We start from the raw sequence: 16,430 nt of genomic DNA, 5'->3' as shown, positions 1-16,430 counted from the left end.
CCCTAATACATTTAAAGGAGAGAAGTTAAACCTGTTCTAAGACAAACAGGTTTTAAGCAGTATAACCTGGATTTAAATCCAAAACTGTTTTCATTCCTAACCACTGTGCTACACAGACTTTTATTGTTATCTTAGCCTGAAGGAAGTTATAATTTGGTTAAGGCCCGAAGCTAATAAATAGCAGACCTGGGGTTTCACTCTATGCCTCCATGCTTTCCAAACCTACACACTTTAGACTCTATGGTCACTTAAGTAGGTGAGAATTTCAGGAGGCCAGAGCAGTCTCCAGTGAGAGAATCACAAAGAATATCCAGACTATTTCATAACTTTGCCTTCCAGGGACTCTACTATATATACAAGGTCTCAGGCAAACCAGTAATTTACTTTTCACTATTCCTGACAGTCTATATCCTAGGGAACTCAAATTGAGCCAGAAATCACCTGACACTGAACTTTATTTATTCTGACCACCTGATACATTGTCCACCCTGCTGGGAAACAATGTTCAGGAGGGTCCCTGTCTAAAGCAGACAAGAGACATGCCAAAATAAACAATGCACCTAGGACTCAATAACAGCCTGGGAGGACAGGTTTTGTGGCTGCTAGTCAACTGCCCAATCAGTTGTCTTCTTTCTTTTCAACTCTAAATGGGTGTTGATTCTTCAGTGGTTGTACTCTCAGACCAGTAACTGACTCTGGTATCCATAGCCTTGATTACAAAGAAACAAAAGTTTCCCAGTGTGTATGATAATCCAATTGCCTTTAATGGCCATGACCGAAATATGGGATGAGGGTGGGGTAGGTCAAAAATTTACTTGGGGATTTCCAGTAAACAGCAAACAAGGTCTGATAAACTGATTCCAACAGAGAAACCCTACAAAGTATGATTGGGGTTGCCCCAGAAACATTTTCCTAAGAGCTATTTGTGCTACACAACCGGTGCTGGGCAAGAAGGGGCTTGCTCCCTAGAGAACTCATGCCACCCTCTTTGACTTCTCAATGTACACCCTACTTGTTCGGAGCCCATGGGGCTGCTGCTTCCCAAAGCTGGTAAAGCAAAAGAGTTACCCACCATCCAGCAGTATTCTTCTCTTGGCTTTCTATGAGACTCCAAGGAGGGCTGAAGAGAGCAAGCAAGGTCAGAGAAGTAGAGAAAACAAAGCTTAACTACCTGGTCTTCTCTGCTATTCTAGTTTCAGCCACCTGGGGGCCCCTGGCTCCAGAAAAATCAGGCACCAGGTCCTGGCTTTGCTCCCAGGGAAGGGTTGGGAAGCCCATGCCCAGCAAGCCTGGGGGCAGCTCTGTTTCCCCAGCACCTGAGGGCTGGCCAGTGCACCACAGAGTCTCAGGTTTCAGGGGGGATGGCAGTTGCCTGTCTAAAGGCTTCTCTGTTCCTTGGAATTGTACAGAGTGTCTCTTGTGGCTTTTCCTCCTCCCTCCTTTTTTCCTGTTGACTCTCCCCATCAGGCTCTATGAATCACTAGACTCCACAGGAAAGCAGCAGATGTTGACTTTACATCTTGCAAGCCAATGCCAGCTCCCTCCTGTGGAGTGGGGAATAGGCAGGAAGGTGAGAGATTGGAGGAATGGAGGAAGATAACACTCATCCTTTCCAGGACAAAGGGTTCTGGAAGGAGAGAGACCTAGGCAAAAAATTCTTTTGTTTCTGGTGGTGATGGGTGGGAGGAACAGAGACCCCAGTATTGGCTGTGGAACTGGGATCATGAGGAATAGGGAAGCACAGGGTGGGAGTGTTGCTAGTTCTTGTGCCAGCCTTTTTTTTTTTTTTTTTTTTTTTTTTTTTTTTTTGAGGTAAAGCTTCATCTCTTGCCAGCAACATTCTCAGGACTCAAAAGTCAAGTCAAGCTGCAGGTCTGGGGAGTTAGTTCAGAAGCATCTTCTTGTCCCCTCTGAGCCTCCAAACCTCTCCTCTGACGCAAGTCTCTTGAAGAAGCTGCCAGGGAGGACTTTCTAGAGCCTTATTTTACATTCATTGCTCCAGCTTCTCTCCTCTTTTTTCTTTCTCAGGGATTTTCTTACGTGCAAAGAAGCCAAGCTGTAGAGGAAAAGATAAGAGGCACTGCCAGATGCCCTTACTGGGGACCTTGCCAATAGCCCTCAGACTTATCTGAGGTTTTCACTTTTGCTCTGCTTCCAAAAACGGGATTCAATTTTATTTTAATTGGCTTAGTTTAATCCAACTAACATTTGTGGAGTACAGTGAAACCTACAGGCTGTTTAGCTGCCCAGTACAAATCCTATTCTCCCTGTTATAGTCTAGGATCCCTCAGCTGGTGGGCACCAGGTTCCCCACTCCCCACTAAGCAGTGCTTACCTTCCACAGACAGAAGACAAGGAGAGCAAGCAGGAGCAGCCCTCCCAGGGCACTGCCAATGAGGATCCACAGGGAGACGAGGACAGGGTGGATCTGAATCACCTCCAGGAGGCTCTATGTGAGGGGAAGAGTTGGTTTTTACATGTGCCCTTTAACCCCACCAGCCACCCCCACACACACATTATAACAATGCCAGCCTCAAAATAGAAAAAGGAGATTCTTTCTACTCAAAGGAGAAAAATTGAGATAGGAATGGAGGCAGTGGAACCCTAGAATCCTCATTTATCATTCCTGACTAAAAGGTCACAAGTATTCTATCCCACTGGGAACTGAACTCAGGGCCTGGGGCATGCGAAGCCAGCACTCTACCAATTGAGCTACATTCCCATCCCCCATCACCATTATTTTCAAATCTGTCAGACTCAGTCTCTAGTCTTACCTCACTCCAACGGGACGCTTCAGTTAGCTGTAGGACACTGCCTTCCTTAGTTCCCAGCTCAAAGGTACTGACCACTATCACAGACTTGAACTTGGCCTGTGGAACAAGTGGATGGGAAGGCATTTAAAGTGAGCCATCATCAGGTAGTGTGGTGCAAGAACAATGTCTAGCCTGAGTGGTACAACTACAGGGCCCTTGAGACCAGAAGAGGTGGAGGCCAATGGGAAAAGAGAGGAAGGGAAATAGATAGAAGCCTCTGGACCTTCAAATGTGCTATTTATCTGAAATGCATTCTACTCTCCTTTCATTTACCCCTCTGGGAATTAGGAAAGTGTTTCCTCCTAACTATGGTATTATGGTTTTGATAAATTTTGATATATCTCTCAACAAGTCTTCATGTGTTGAAATTCAATCCCTGTTGTGAGATTAAGAGGGAAGAAACTTTATCCATCTATGGTTTTTAGAAATGAGCCCTTTGGGATATGATTAAGATTAAAGTCATTAGGATGGAGCCCCTCTTGAATTGAATCTCAGTGGCTTTATAAAAAGAGAGACCAGATGACATGTTTGTATGCTCCTGCCATGACGTGACATAGCCAAGAGGGAGCTCACGAGAGCTGAGCACATGCCAGTCACATGTCCCTAAACCTAACATACCTGGTGTTTACTTTTTCCACTGAACTATAGGACCCTTGAGGTTAAGATTTGTGTTTCACTAACCATTGTGTCTCCAGTGCCTAGTGCCTACCACAGTGCCAAGTATGTAGCAGTTTCTTAATAAATCTTTGTTAAGAATAAATAAAAGAGTAAAAAAAAATATCAAAGAAGGATAAAGTGAGAACCAGACTTGGAGACATGTGGTTTGATAGACTTCCTCCAAACGTATACCTACATCCCTGGGATCTGGTATTATTCAAAGTAGGTGGTATATGGAAATATACAGGGGCTAGGGTTGTGGCTCAGTGGTAGAGCACTTGCCTTGCAAATGTGAGGCACTGGGTTCAATTCTCAGCACTGCATATATTTCTTTTTTTTTTATTTTTTTATTTTTTTTTTTAAGAGAGAGTGAGAGAGAGAGAGAGAGAGAGAGAGAGAGAATTTTTTTTTAATATTTATTTTTTAGTTTTCAGCAGACACAACATCTTTGTTTGTATGTGGTGCTGAGGATCGAACCAGGGCCGCACGCATGCCAGGCGAGCGCGCTACCACTTGAGCCACATCCCCAGCCCCTCAGCACTGCATATAAATAAATGAATAAAATAAAGGTCTGTCAACAACTAAATAAATAAATAAATAAAATATACAATATAAAAAACTTCTAGTGCTACATAGCTATTTATAATTAAGATGTCATTTCTGGGGCATGGGGTTGTGGCTCAGTGGTAGAGAACTCGCCTCACACATGTGACACTATGGGTTTGTTTGATCCTTAGCACCACGTATAAATAAATAAATAAAGGTATTGTGTCAACTACAACATATACATATATATATATATATATATATATATATATATATATACACACAATCTTACTTCCCTCACTACCCCCCAAATACAAGTCCTACATGTAAAAATAATTATTTTTATCCATTCATTTAACAAAAATGTAGTAAGTACCTACAATTGAGTTAGGCATGATGATAAATGTTGGGGACATTATCCTCAGTGTTGACTGACCTAATACCAATCTTTTACATAATAAGCATTCGATGGATTATTAACTGATGAAGTTTAGGTGTCCTATAAATGTTGATTGATTATTAATACAGCACTAAAAGATGATAAAGGAAAATAGAAAAATAATAATAACTAGGTTTACTGAGTGTTCAGCGTACGTCCAGCTCACTATTTTTTTTTTATTTACAAAAACTCCATAAAATAGACACTATCCCATTTTACTTTAAAGATCAGTGAAAAAGAAGCTCATGGTCAAATAGCTAGTAGTAGGCAACAGTAAAATTTGAACATGGTTCTGTCAACCTCCAAAACCTATATTAATGTCATAGATAGGAGTACAAAGGGAGACTAATAGGAAAGGGAAGTATTACCCTCCGGAAAAATTCATTGTGAACCAGCCTCAGGAGTCCAACAGAGACCTCGGTCCCCTTTGCCAGCTGCCCAAGGTGGCACCTCACAACTTGACACCAAGTATTGCTGACATTCTACCAGAAAAGAAAGACAGATCAGGGCCCCAGAGGAGAAAGAACCCTCTTCTCACATATACCACCCACGCATGCATGAGCGCACTCATACACGCACATGCACGCACACACACACACACACACACACACACCTCCATCACAGGTAACTGACTCTATTTGTACTCCTGCTCTGGTTACTCTCTTGTGACTCATACCAGCCTGTTTGTGTGCCGAAGCTCCTCTGGATGCACAGGGGGGCCTGGGGGCTTGGTCAGGTTCTGCACTGTGCAGCTTGCCTGCAGAGGAAGATTCACCCTCAAAGACCTGCTGCTAAGGGAGGCCAGGTGGAGCAGGGTACTTCCCACATTCTATGGTCTTTCTATGTAAAACCCCTTTCTTTCCTCTCAAAGGAGCCACACATGTAAAAGAAATGTCCCCAGGAAGTAGAGCTCTGAGGGTGCTGGGCCAACGGACAAGGAGCTGGTATGGTATCCAGCTTCAATGAGTCCACCAGCTCCAGATGACAGGATTCCGCAGGCTCCAGCCCAGACTCACATTGTTAGTGATGACTTGAGATAGTGACAGGAAGTAATTGCCTCCCTGGGCTACAGCTGGAAGAAGAGCTGAGATGATGAGGCCACTGACCACATAACAGCCAAGGTTCTGAACCTGAGAGGAAGATTGTAAACAAGAAGAGGTGGGAGACAGAAGACCCTTCCTCATTGGTTTCCCTTCACCCTAGACACCATTAAAATCCAAGAGAGTCTCTGACCGTCCTTTTCCCACAGTTTCCCTTTCCCACAGTTATTGTCCTCCCCACTCCCTGCCCCTGTCATGGCAAGGCCCCTCCAGCTTCTCACCCTAAGAGTAGTTTTGAATTCAGGGCCAGGACCCACTGGGAGGGTCCTATAGGGGTGAACCTCATAGCGGTGCAGGGTGGACTCACTGTGTGGACAAGTCAGGAGATACAAGGTCACCGCCAAGACAGACACAGGGGCACATGATCAGCACACAGGCATGGACTCAGAGAAATAGGGCCAGCACATGGATAAAGTGATGGGGGTATGTGGAGAATAGAGAAACGAAACATGACATAGATGCAAAACAAATTTTATAGCCACATCCCATATCCCCTCATCCCAGGGGAAATGCAAAGTCTTATACCTAGAAAAGTAAGATGCTTAAAAGAGAAATTTCCTTATGGGTGAGAGCGAGGACAAAAAGAATGAGTAGCCCCAAGGTTTTGTGTTTCTGGGAACACTGAAGCATGTGGAAGGAGAGGGAAGAAACATGAGTCTGGCATAGGAACTGAGTCCCAGCTAGGACCGGGCCATACCTAGAGAATAGGAGATGAGGCTCATACTGGATGTAGGCAGAGGTCTGGGCTGTGTTATCTTGAAGGGTCCCATTTGTTTCCAGGCTACTGCTGTAGGGTCAGAGGCGGGAGGAAGGGCTCACATCCCAATCCCTCCTCAGATATCCCTCCATGCTAGTAGAAGAGTCAGGGCTGTTCCTCTCCCCAACCCCCAACTCAATACCAAAAGAAGAGAGCTGGGAAGAAGTTCCCTTTGTTCTCACCTACTGGCATTCAACCTCACCAAGATCTGGCTCAGGAGTGAGGAGCAGCTAAACTCAAACTCAAGCAGAAAGGTCACCTGGGGGCAGGGGACATTGTTAAGGTACATTCTTCTTCAAAGAACAACAACGGAGGAACAGGAATTCTTGTGTACCTCCTCCCCTGACTTCCCAGACCCCACAGATTACAGTCTGTTTTTCCTGAACCCCTTCCTCAGCCTGGGCCCCAACTCACCTTGGCTCCAGTCTGGAAGACCGGATGCCCCACACTGCAGAGCCGGGCATTAGGGGAAGGAGCTGCACATTCCACCTTTACTGAGCTGTCCCTCTGAGGGCAGAGGAATAGGGGTGGAGGCTGGGCCTGGGCCTGCAACTGTTCCCCTACCCACAGCCTCCCTCTAGCCACTAACCACTGAACATTTCTCCAGAGCACCTCACAGTCAAAGCCAGTACCCCAATCTTCTTCCTCCTCCTTTCTCCCCTCCTCCCCTAACCCCTTCCTCCAAAGGTACCTGAGTAGTGAGACTGGCTAGGTGGAGGTTTCTAGAAAAGCTGAGACTCAGGCTAGTGTTGTAGGCATTTTCCTTCCTGTTTTCCAAAGTTGCTGATACCAGCACTTTCCTCCGGCCACCTCGAACCACAAATGGGGCCTTCCTGGGAGTGGTAGATAAGGGAGAGACCAGGAATTGAAGGAGCACCAAAATCTCACTTCTGTTATCCTTGTAAGAAACAAATCCCCAACTCCCTTTGAGTTCCTTCCCGTCTTTCTCAGATCACCCTGGTTTGCCCAGCTTATGTCTATCAACCTGGAGCCTCTGATGTCCATATTAGCTTGAAGCACCAGGTCTGTGATGCATTCATTGTCAGAGCCACAGTCTTTGGAGAAGGGGACCTGGAAGAGAGAAAAGGTCCTCAGGGATGAGAGGAAGGCAAGGAGAAAGGCATGTTCTTCGGGGAAAGCAGAAAGAGAAGAATGAATATACTTCCATTAGAGGGGTCTATGTCAGCTTTCAGCATAAAAATCTCATGTTTCCCCCTCCCCTTCCTCTTGAATTCACTGGGAGAGCAGTGTTGAGACCCAAGGGTAGGGCAGGGCTTGGCACTGCTAACCAATTTTCGTATAGAGGTGGGTGAACCTTCATCCAGCACAGGCCCTGGCTTTGTGGTGTTGTCCAAGGCAAAGGTCACAGTCAAGGCCACTGGCCGGAGATAATCTGATGTATCCTGAAGGAAACCAGAGTTAAGGATTATGGGAGCCAGAGTTAGGTATGAAACCCAGGCCCATGGAAGAATATGATAATTATAGTGATCATTTAGGAAGCACTTTCTGTGTGCTGGGTACTATCTTGAGGTTTTACCAATACTATTTTGTTTTGTTTTTGCAGTGCAAGGGCTTAAACCCAAGGTCTTGATAGTACTGGGTTCTACCACTGAGCTATATACTTAGGCCCTGATCAATACTCTTAAATTTGATTTTAATACAACTCATATGATATAGTTATTATTATCACCACTCTGCAGACAAGAAAACTGAGATTTGGAAGAGAGTGGCTTGCCAGAATTCATGGTAGTAAATGGTAGAGGAATCAAACACAGATTAACCTGATCCCAGAGCCTGAATTGTCTTACTTTCCCTGTTTCAGCTTTCTTGCTGATCCAGTTGAAATTCCTCCTCTGACCCAGCCTTTTCCTAGCTCTAAGGCATTAATGCAAAGTAGTTCCTGCCCCTTTCTCACCAACACATGAAAGTGCAGCTGCTCACAAGTGACATTCCCCACGCTGAGCTGGAGCTGCCGAGGGGGCATCCTCTGACCAGAGCCATCAAATGCTGCACGTGCCCCTACCATCCACTCATCTATTGTTGCTGTGAAGTGCACATCTAAATGAGAAGGGCAAAAGTGAGGGTAAAGAGGAGTTCAGAGACCAAGGCAGGCAAGGGTTGAAGTTTGCACTCACAGAATTGGTGATCCCAGCGTCCAGGTGTGCGGGAGGTCACTTGGAAGCAAAGGGCTGCAGTCAAGCATGCTGCTTCCTGGCCTCGCCGCCTACAGTCCCTCTGGACCACACTGATGGCAGGTGGGGTCACCTCCAGTGATGGGGCCAAGTAGACAATGGGCCGGGAGCTAGGAACAGGGTAGACACGAAATTTCAGAAAGAGGAGATAAGCCCTTTAAGAAGTGCCACCCAGTGTTTGCCTCCCCCTCATTAAAATAAAAATGTGGGGCTGGATGCACAGTGTCACCCTTCCCTGAACTCTATGACAGAAGTCACATGATAGATTCAATTCAATAAGCACTAACGGTGCTTAAAACTTAACATGGATGATCCCATGTGATCTTTACAATAAACCAAAAAGGCAGGCAGCATGCTTATCAACTAGGAATGGAGGCACAGAAAAAGTTGTTCCAGAAACCCAAATCTAAGCCCTTTATCTTAACAGATGTGCTGTGCTGTTCACCGCTCCTGAGTTGGGGCTCCTCACCTGAGCAGGATGGCTGCCCCCTGAGCACCCACAGCCACATCTACTAGATCATCTCCATCCAGATCTAGCCGGCCATCCACACTTCGGCCAAAGTAGCTAAGGGCCTGTGGCATGGTGACAGCAGCAATTCTCTAGGAGAAAGAGAGGGAGAAAGATTGAGGAAGGGACTCATACATCTGGTTTCTCAATCCTCCTGCCAAGTTCCTTCCTGTCCAATAGGGGAATAAGAGAAACTTGTCTGTGTTTAGCAGTCCCTTGGTTCAGAAACCTGCATCCCACTGCACTACCTCACTGTTTTACCTACTGATTAAGCACTTGTTTGGTTTGAGACTCAAGCAAGGAGACTACAGATAAGCAAAGAGCATACCTCCCTCGTGCTTATACCACTGTATCCCTGCTCATCTGGGCATTTCTGACCTGGGCAGGATGGGGCCTGACTCCTCTCTGGGTTCCATGGTACAGGTATAGTGCTCCCTGGTGCCCATCCTCCAGGGGTGCCCCTACAGCCACATCAGCAAATCCATCTTGGTTCAGATCAGGAAGAGCACCCATGGCAAAGCCAAACCGAGCATCCTGGGGAGGTTCTGGCTGAAGGATTCCTTGGAGTGTTAGCAAAGTCTGCTGGTGGAGATGAGAACAAGATAGAAGATAAAAATCTGGTTGCCCCAACCTCTCAGCAAACCCATCTATCCCCCAACCCTGATAAATCCCAGGGGGTCCCAGCAAGTCTCACCTGGCCCACCAGATACACATAAACACGTCCTGTCTCCTTGTTCTGGGGTCCCAGGAACATGGGGGCAGCCACAAGTAAAATATCAGTTGTCCCATCCCTATCTGTATCCAATGGGCAAAGCTCACTGCCAAAGTATGAACCAATCTGGAGAGTGGTAGGTAGTGATGACCCCAGAAAAAAGAGAGTGTGGATAAATGGACTCAGTGGGATGTACTCACCAGTCTGCCAATCTGGCTCTTATATTCCTGACATTCTGATAATCAGAATTTGGAGACATTTTTTTTTTCAGTAGTGGGGATTGAATTCTAGGGCCTTATGCACGCCAGGCAAGCACTGTACCACTGAGCCACGTCCCTAGCCTAGCATAGAATTTCTGGGCCTCTCTCCTGCCCTATCTCATTCTTTCCCATCAGTCTGGAAGTCCCTGAAGATCTAAGGGCCCCACCCTCACTTGATACTCTACCTGCTCCCCCTGGAGGCTCTGGGCGACCCTCACAGCCCCATCTTTCTTAAGTTGGAAGGCGATGACTTTTCCTCGATGTCTAAACCTAGGAGCCCCTGAGAGAAAGAGGCGGCGTCCACCCCGCAAAAGCATGGAGGAAACAGAGTAACCTAGAAGCAGGTAAGGCATCAGAGGTAGAAGGGAAAGAAGATGAGATCAGGGTGGGGCTCCCTAAGGGCACAAGAGGAGGCCCCAAGGGAACCAGAAAGAGACTCGGGAAGCTACATGAATTAAGAGAGAGCACCTCATACCCCACACTAGGAACGCATTCTTTCCTCCCACTCTCCCATTCCTGCAACTTCCTGCTACTCACCCAGGTAGGCTGCATGGTTCTGCAGAGGAGAGGGAAATTCATCTTCCAGGGCTGTTCTTGGGGGGAAAAGGCGATGACCTTCTTCAAGCCATAGCACTGAGCCTCCCCAGTCATAGGCCCCCACCATCCCAAAGAGAATCCCATCCTGTGGGGTTAGAACCAGAAGGGGTCACTGAAAAGACAGTGGGGAATAAGGAGTAAATAAAAAGAGAATCACTACAGGTCTGCTATAGTCACTTAGAAAGGCACTGAGGCTCAGCATGGAGGCTGGTTAGAGGAGGAGTCTAGAAGGGACAAGGGTTGAAGTTGTCTGAATCAGTAGCTGGAAGGAGTCATTGAGGAGGTCAGAGGCTGGGAGATGTCATGCAGGGGTCAGAGTCTGTCCAACCTTTAGTCGATGAGTGGAGAAACCAATCTGAGACATTTCCAGCCCAAAGGAACTTTCATTTTCTCCATGAGACCCTTGGACATGAGAAAATATCAATGCACTATCAAGGTAAGACAATTCTCTCTTTGACCTACTGAATTTACTCAACTATATTCCAGAATTCCCCCATTCTTTCCTTCGTTTCTCCAGGCTAATCATTACCCTCAAGGCCAAAAATTCGGTCTCCTAGTGCATCTACAATGTCAGTCAGTGCAGCCTCATCAGTAACATTGAAGAAGAATCGCTCGTCGGGATCACTGGCAATAGCTCGAATTTCCCGTAGGAAAGAGCTGGGATCTCGCTGACGCCGAAGGTAGTGACCAAGGACCTGAGGTCAGGAGATCAAGATGGCATCTATTAGATGTGTTAGAGCTCATAGAGAACATAGTCAACTAAAGTGAAGGAAGGGAAATGTGGCTGAAGTCCAGGAAGTAGATAATACCCCATTTTCTTCAAGTTCCTGGTCCTCAGAGTCTTCCCCTGCCAACCTTTCTAGATCCAGAGTCAATTCTCACCGCAATCCCATAGCGTGTCACTCTTCCAGCCTCACAGGCCTTTAGTGCTGCTGGAAGCTCCTCTCCATCATGTGATTCTCCATCAGTGACAACCACCAGTAGCCTGGCAGCCTCTGGTCGGCCTCCCCGGGATTGACTGAACCCTTCTGTGCTAAGAAGAGGGAGAAAAGAATGAAGTATGATCAGATATATCATACATACAGGATTTAACAATGTCAGCAGCTCACTGAGATCAATCATCTTGCCTTGTAGGCCATTTCCCAAAAGTAACTTTGGGATTAGCATACACTTAGAACTCAAATGTACAAATGCCATAGAATATACACATTCAGTTCAAATAAAGCACAAAATTTATCCAAAATATTGCATTTGGGAAGACAAATATTAAGGAAATGCAGAATAAAGAATGGTTGTAATCCCAATGGCTCAGGAGGCTGAGGCAGGAGGATCACAAGTTCAAGGTCAGCCTCGGCAATTTAGTAAAGCCCTAAGCAATTTAGTGAGACTGTGTCTCAAAAAGAGGGTTGGAATGTGGCTCAGTGGTTGAGTGACCCTGGGTTCAATCAGAAGGAGGAGGAGGAGGAGGAGGAGGGAGGAGGAGGAGGAGGAGGAGGAAGAGGAGGGGAAAGAATTGTCAGGTCAGGGGGGTCTTTCTAGAGATGAATTTTGAATCATGTTTGGGAAGAAGGGTAAGATATGAGTGGTGGAGAACCTGATCAAAGCTGGAGTGAAGATATACAGAGAGATAGAGTTCTGTCTGCAAAGATAGAGCAGAGACTTGGAGAGATACAGACATAAACACTTTGTAGAAATGCATCGAGAGCGAATATAATGACGGCCAACTTAGACTTCTTCCATGCATCACCCATATGCATATAAAAATAAGCTTGCAAGACATCTTGGGATATACACAATATATTCCAAACCCACTTGTAACCCTTCATTACTCTGCCTCCCCTTCACAATGCCTCACCAGGCCACCATTATTGCTTGGGCAGTCTTTGTTTCTCGTCCTTCCCGCCGGCTGAGGTTCCTGGCTGCTTTCACCACTTCTTCCTTGGTTCGGAAATCTCCCAGGGACCACTCATGTACAGGACTTTCTCCATACTGTACTAGTCCCACCTGAGAATAAAGTGTGTACCCAAATGAAATGTTTTGGGAGAGGAGAGAGGAGGGAGAGAAATACCTGATACTACTGAAGATACCACCTTGCCTCTATCTCTTTCCCTCCAAGCCCATCTATGTTGCCTTCTCTTACCTGAATCTGCTCTGGATCAATAAACAATCTTCCTACCAGCCTCCGCAGGAAAGTCTGAACTTCAGACCAGGGGTAGATGCTGTTGGAGCCATCCAAGACAATGACAACATCCATGTAGGTGGGGCAACCTAAGAGGAGGGGTATGGTGATAGGAAACAAATAGGTAGAGAAATACTGGGCTGGGGTCAACAAGGAGGACACAGGAGGTCACAGGAGGACACATTCAACTAAATATTTATTAGGTACCTTCTTATATGCAAGTAAAAAACTGTGCCAGGCCCTGGATAAGTTATAAATGACAAGAGAAGAGGCAGGAACATATACTATTTAGTTAAAAATGGAGGAAAGAAGATGCCAGGGAGAAACAAAGCACCACTTTGCTGTGAAGAGTGAAGAGGCCTTTTTTCATTCATACTCAGCACATGCACTTCCACTGAGCTACAGCTCGGGCCCCAGAGAGTGGATTCTGATTGAAAGTCAAATGGGGGAGCAGACAGGAAGGTAATGGGCTGGGGCTGTAGCTCCGTGGTAGAGTGCTTGCTTGCCTGGCCTACAAAAAGAAAAAGGAGAGGAGGAGGGGGAAAGGAAGAGGAAGAAGATATTTGAAGTTTAAAGATGTTTGAGGAGACGAGAATATAAAGAAAGGCATTTGAATAGAGAACACTTATAACAAGGGGAAACAGAGGTGCGTGAAGAGAGATGACACGTATAGAGTGGTGAGAAGAATGCTATGGTCAAGGCCCAGGGTATATGAAGGTATAAGTTGGGTTTTTGAAATTAGACCAGATCACCAAGTCTTTCTGCCTTGGTAAGGAATCCAACTCTAATCTGTTAGGAAACAAGGAGCTTTTGCAGGTACATTAAGTAGCAATGAGGATGGCCAAGCAGACCCTCTGCCAGACATCAGAGCTTTTTGCCCCATCTTTCTCCCACCCAGCTTCTCTTTCTGGGAACTGAGTCTTTAGGCTTTTCCTCCAGCTCACGTTGGGCAGTGGGTGCCAGGCTTCCCTGGGGCTGGAATGAAGCATCCACACGAGCACATATTCCAGAACTGAAGACAGAGCTGCCACAAGCACGAGACCAGAGAGGGGCACAGGCCTGGGGACAGACGGGAAACAGTTACTCCCATGTTTGAAGAGTACCCTCAGAACATGCTCCCACACACTGAGACTACTCCCTGGGAGGCCCTACCTTTCTTTCTAGCTTTAACTCCTTGACCCCTCCACATAGACTAGTTTCCCTTACCCCAATTTTCTTTTTGTTTTCTACCACAAACCTTCGGAGACCCTGCCACCATCCTTTCCTTAGCTCACCATGAATCCCCCATCATCATCTGTCTCTAACAGAGACATGCCCAGGTGCATATTCACAGCAGGATGAGATGAGTTTCCCAGTGGATAATCACCTGGTTGGAGGGGAGTGGAAGAGAATGAGATCATGAGGTCACAGATGGCATGACTGAGTTCAAGGTGGCTTTAGAAGAGAATGTGAAGGGGAGAGGGCATGTGTGGATTATGGAGGTGAAGAAGCTAACAAGGGGTCAAAGATACTAGGGTATCAAAGGGTTAGGAGGGGAAGGGTCAGGCATCTTCTTACCCAAGTGGCCCTTGGCACATGGGGCATTGTGGGGCCCCCCTACAGGGCAGCGATAAACGTCTCCCCTCCGGTCACCTGAAGGCCCATCCCAAGGAGCGCCCACCAGCATCCTGGGAGGAGGATGTGAGTAAGCATAGGGTGAACATGACCCTTATCAGGGGTCAGAGGGAAAGTACATGGAGGTGGCAAGTTTAGAGCCCCAGTCACTTTGCAAAAACCAGACGAACGTGGAATCCCATCTATTTTGCCTCCCCTTTATTGGCACCATCACGGTCCCAATCCCCTCGCTCTCTGGTTTCCTCCTCACCATCTCTGTCCACCCCCAATGTGTTGTAAGACACTGTATCCAAATTCAGCCTCTGGTGGCCCTGCGAATAGGCGTGGGTGATGCACATCCAGATTAAAGGGGGAGCAGAGACCTGTCGGGCCAGGATCATAGGATTAACATGAAATGGTCAGTCATGCCTGGGATGCACAGCCAGAGAGAAACCATGAGGTAGCATCTGAATCTCAATCTTTCTGCCTTCTTCTTACTCGTAAGCTCTCCTGGACTCTATCAATGTCATAGATTCAGAATCTCCAAAAGAATGATCCCTTCCCGTGTTTGGGTCCTGTGGCTCTCGGCCATGATGATGTACAACTGTATTTCCATTTCCACTCCTGAAATCTCATTCACAGATGTGTCTGGAAAGGTCAGATTACTCTTTTTCACATCATTCCTCCTACACATCTTCCTCTGCAAACTATGAGAGTCAAGAGGGAGAGGACCTTTCTACAACCCCAGAACAACCATTTCTTCCAAATTCCCCCAAAACTCAGGACCACAGGCAGAACAAAAGCAATATAAAGTGCATTGTGTCTGGGTCTCTCCTCTCTCTCTTTTTGACTCCCAGTGACATTGTCACACTCTCACTCTTTCTCCAATGTCTAGGTTGCTGGTGGTTCCAACCCTGGAAACCTCAATGGTAATTAACTGGGTGGGGCCACCCGCTTGCCCACACAGTTTGCCATCCATCCTTGCCAACGGACCCATTACCCCAAAGTTTCCCTTGATCTGCTTTCTTTTTATCTCATTCAACTGCCCCTTGCCTGCCTCCATGGTTTCCTCAAACTTCAACACACTCTAAAGGCCCCAATCATGTCCTTGCTGACTCTTTCCTTCTGACCCCAATTCCTTTAAAATCAGAGCTTGTATTTTAGGAAACAAAGATTATAGGGTACCATCAAGGAAAAATCCAGTTCTCTCATCCCTCCCATGTTGCTCTTCCCAACTGTGCTTACTCCTTACTTTCAAGCAACCCCCTCCCAGGCTACCCCACCACCAACACTACCAGTGACTACAGACAGTTTTAACCCAAACCATGCTTACTTTCAGAAAGCTGTTTTGTATGTGAACCTTTTGCACCCAGGAAATTGGCAGGGCTGTATGATCAGGGACTATGGATCATTGATTAGAAAAACCCAGAGTTCTGACCACATAGTAAGGCAGTTATGTCTCAAGCCCCGTGTACTACCAAGCGTAGGGAGAAGGAGGGAGGGAAGGAAATAATAGGAATCAGACTAGCCACGTGAAAGGTCACGTCATGTTGCTTTTCTGTCTCCTGACTCCCACAGGGTTAAGGAAAGGTTTTAGATAATTAAGTACAAATCTTAGGCAAGGCCCTGGTCAACTTCAGCCTCTGCTAATCTCAATATCAAAGCAGTCGCCTGTGGGAATACACATGGAATACTGAATCCTATTAACCTCCTACCCTAACTCCCAAAGAACTTTTATACCCCAATTGACCCAATTTCACACAATTCATACATCTTTCATTCCCACCAGAAACCAAGAAGTTAACATCCCTCACCTGACAGGAACATCAGGGGCAAGAACAGGTGAGGGAAGAGGGGGAGCTCCATGCCTGGTTGTTCTGTCCTGTGTCAGAAGTCCTCTGTGCTTCTGACTTTCTCCTTTTCTGCTACTTTCCCTCCTATCCTGCCCCCTCCCACTGGTAGCTAAAAATAAAGTTGGAAGGAATGGGAGGAGTGATGGGGGGAAACTGTGGGGAGCCCCAGACCAAGGAGGTATAAGTGATCTTGGTTTATTTCTCTATCTTGGTGCTGCCCCCTG

The 16,430-nt window shown here is 46.6% G+C and overlaps 1 protein-coding gene across 2 annotated transcripts; it reads right to left on the bottom strand.

Moving 5' to 3' along the window:
• Window positions 1–751: 751 nt before the first annotated feature.
• Itga10 (integrin subunit alpha 10) lies at window positions 752–16,396 on the bottom strand. Of its 2 annotated transcripts, XM_026380967.2 has the most exons (30): window positions 16,168–16,396; window positions 14,625–14,736; window positions 14,318–14,427; window positions 14,035–14,126; window positions 13,705–13,819; window positions 12,722–12,849; window positions 12,437–12,585; window positions 11,464–11,614; window positions 11,111–11,276; window positions 10,910–10,983; window positions 10,522–10,666; window positions 10,170–10,318; window positions 9,707–9,850; window positions 9,391–9,594; window positions 8,974–9,104; window positions 8,448–8,614; window positions 8,228–8,370; window positions 7,602–7,715; window positions 7,298–7,383; window positions 7,004–7,145; window positions 6,727–6,819; window positions 6,495–6,571; window positions 6,253–6,342; window positions 5,777–5,861; window positions 5,472–5,585; window positions 5,132–5,212; window positions 4,824–4,937; window positions 2,775–2,870; window positions 2,336–2,449; window positions 752–2,056 (listed from the first exon to the last, which is right to left on the bottom strand). In XM_026380967.2, exons 1-30 carry the CDS (start codon window positions 16,217–16,219, stop codon window positions 1,991–1,993), a joined length of 3,504 nt encoding a protein of 1,167 aa, XP_026236752.1. In that variant the 5' UTR covers window positions 16,220–16,396; the 3' UTR covers window positions 752–1,990. The 2 variants fall into 2 exon arrangements, with proteins under 2 accessions (XP_026236752.1, XP_026236753.1); XM_026380968.2 differs by lacking the exons at window positions 13,705–13,819; window positions 14,035–14,126; window positions 14,318–14,427; window positions 16,168–16,396.
• Between the last annotated feature and the right edge of the window lie 34 nt (window positions 16,397–16,430).

Source organism: Urocitellus parryii, chromosome 11, assembly GCF_045843805.1.
Source record: "Urocitellus parryii isolate mUroPar1 chromosome 11, mUroPar1.hap1, whole genome shotgun sequence".
In the NCBI taxonomy this organism is placed as follows: domain Eukaryota; kingdom Metazoa; phylum Chordata; class Mammalia; order Rodentia; family Sciuridae; genus Urocitellus; species Urocitellus parryii.
This window is presented reverse-complemented; position numbering and strand designations above follow the sequence as displayed.

What these genes read in the sequence shown, in the direction of transcription:
- Itga10 (XM_026380967.2), bottom strand. Translation starts at nt 16,219, where the DNA reads ATGGAGCTCCCCCTCTTCCCTCACCTGTTCTTGCCCCTGATGTTCCTG. An exon ending in TCAGGCCCCATCCTGCCCAG is followed by an intron (nt 9,105 to 9,390) that starts GTCAGAAATGCC and finishes TCTTTCTCCTAG; the next exon opens with AGAATTGCTGCTGTCACCAT. An exon ending in CCTCATCTCCTATTCTCTAG is followed by an intron (nt 5,862 to 6,252) that starts GTATGGCCCGGT and finishes TTGTCCACACAG; the next exon opens with TGAGTCCACCCTGCACCGCT.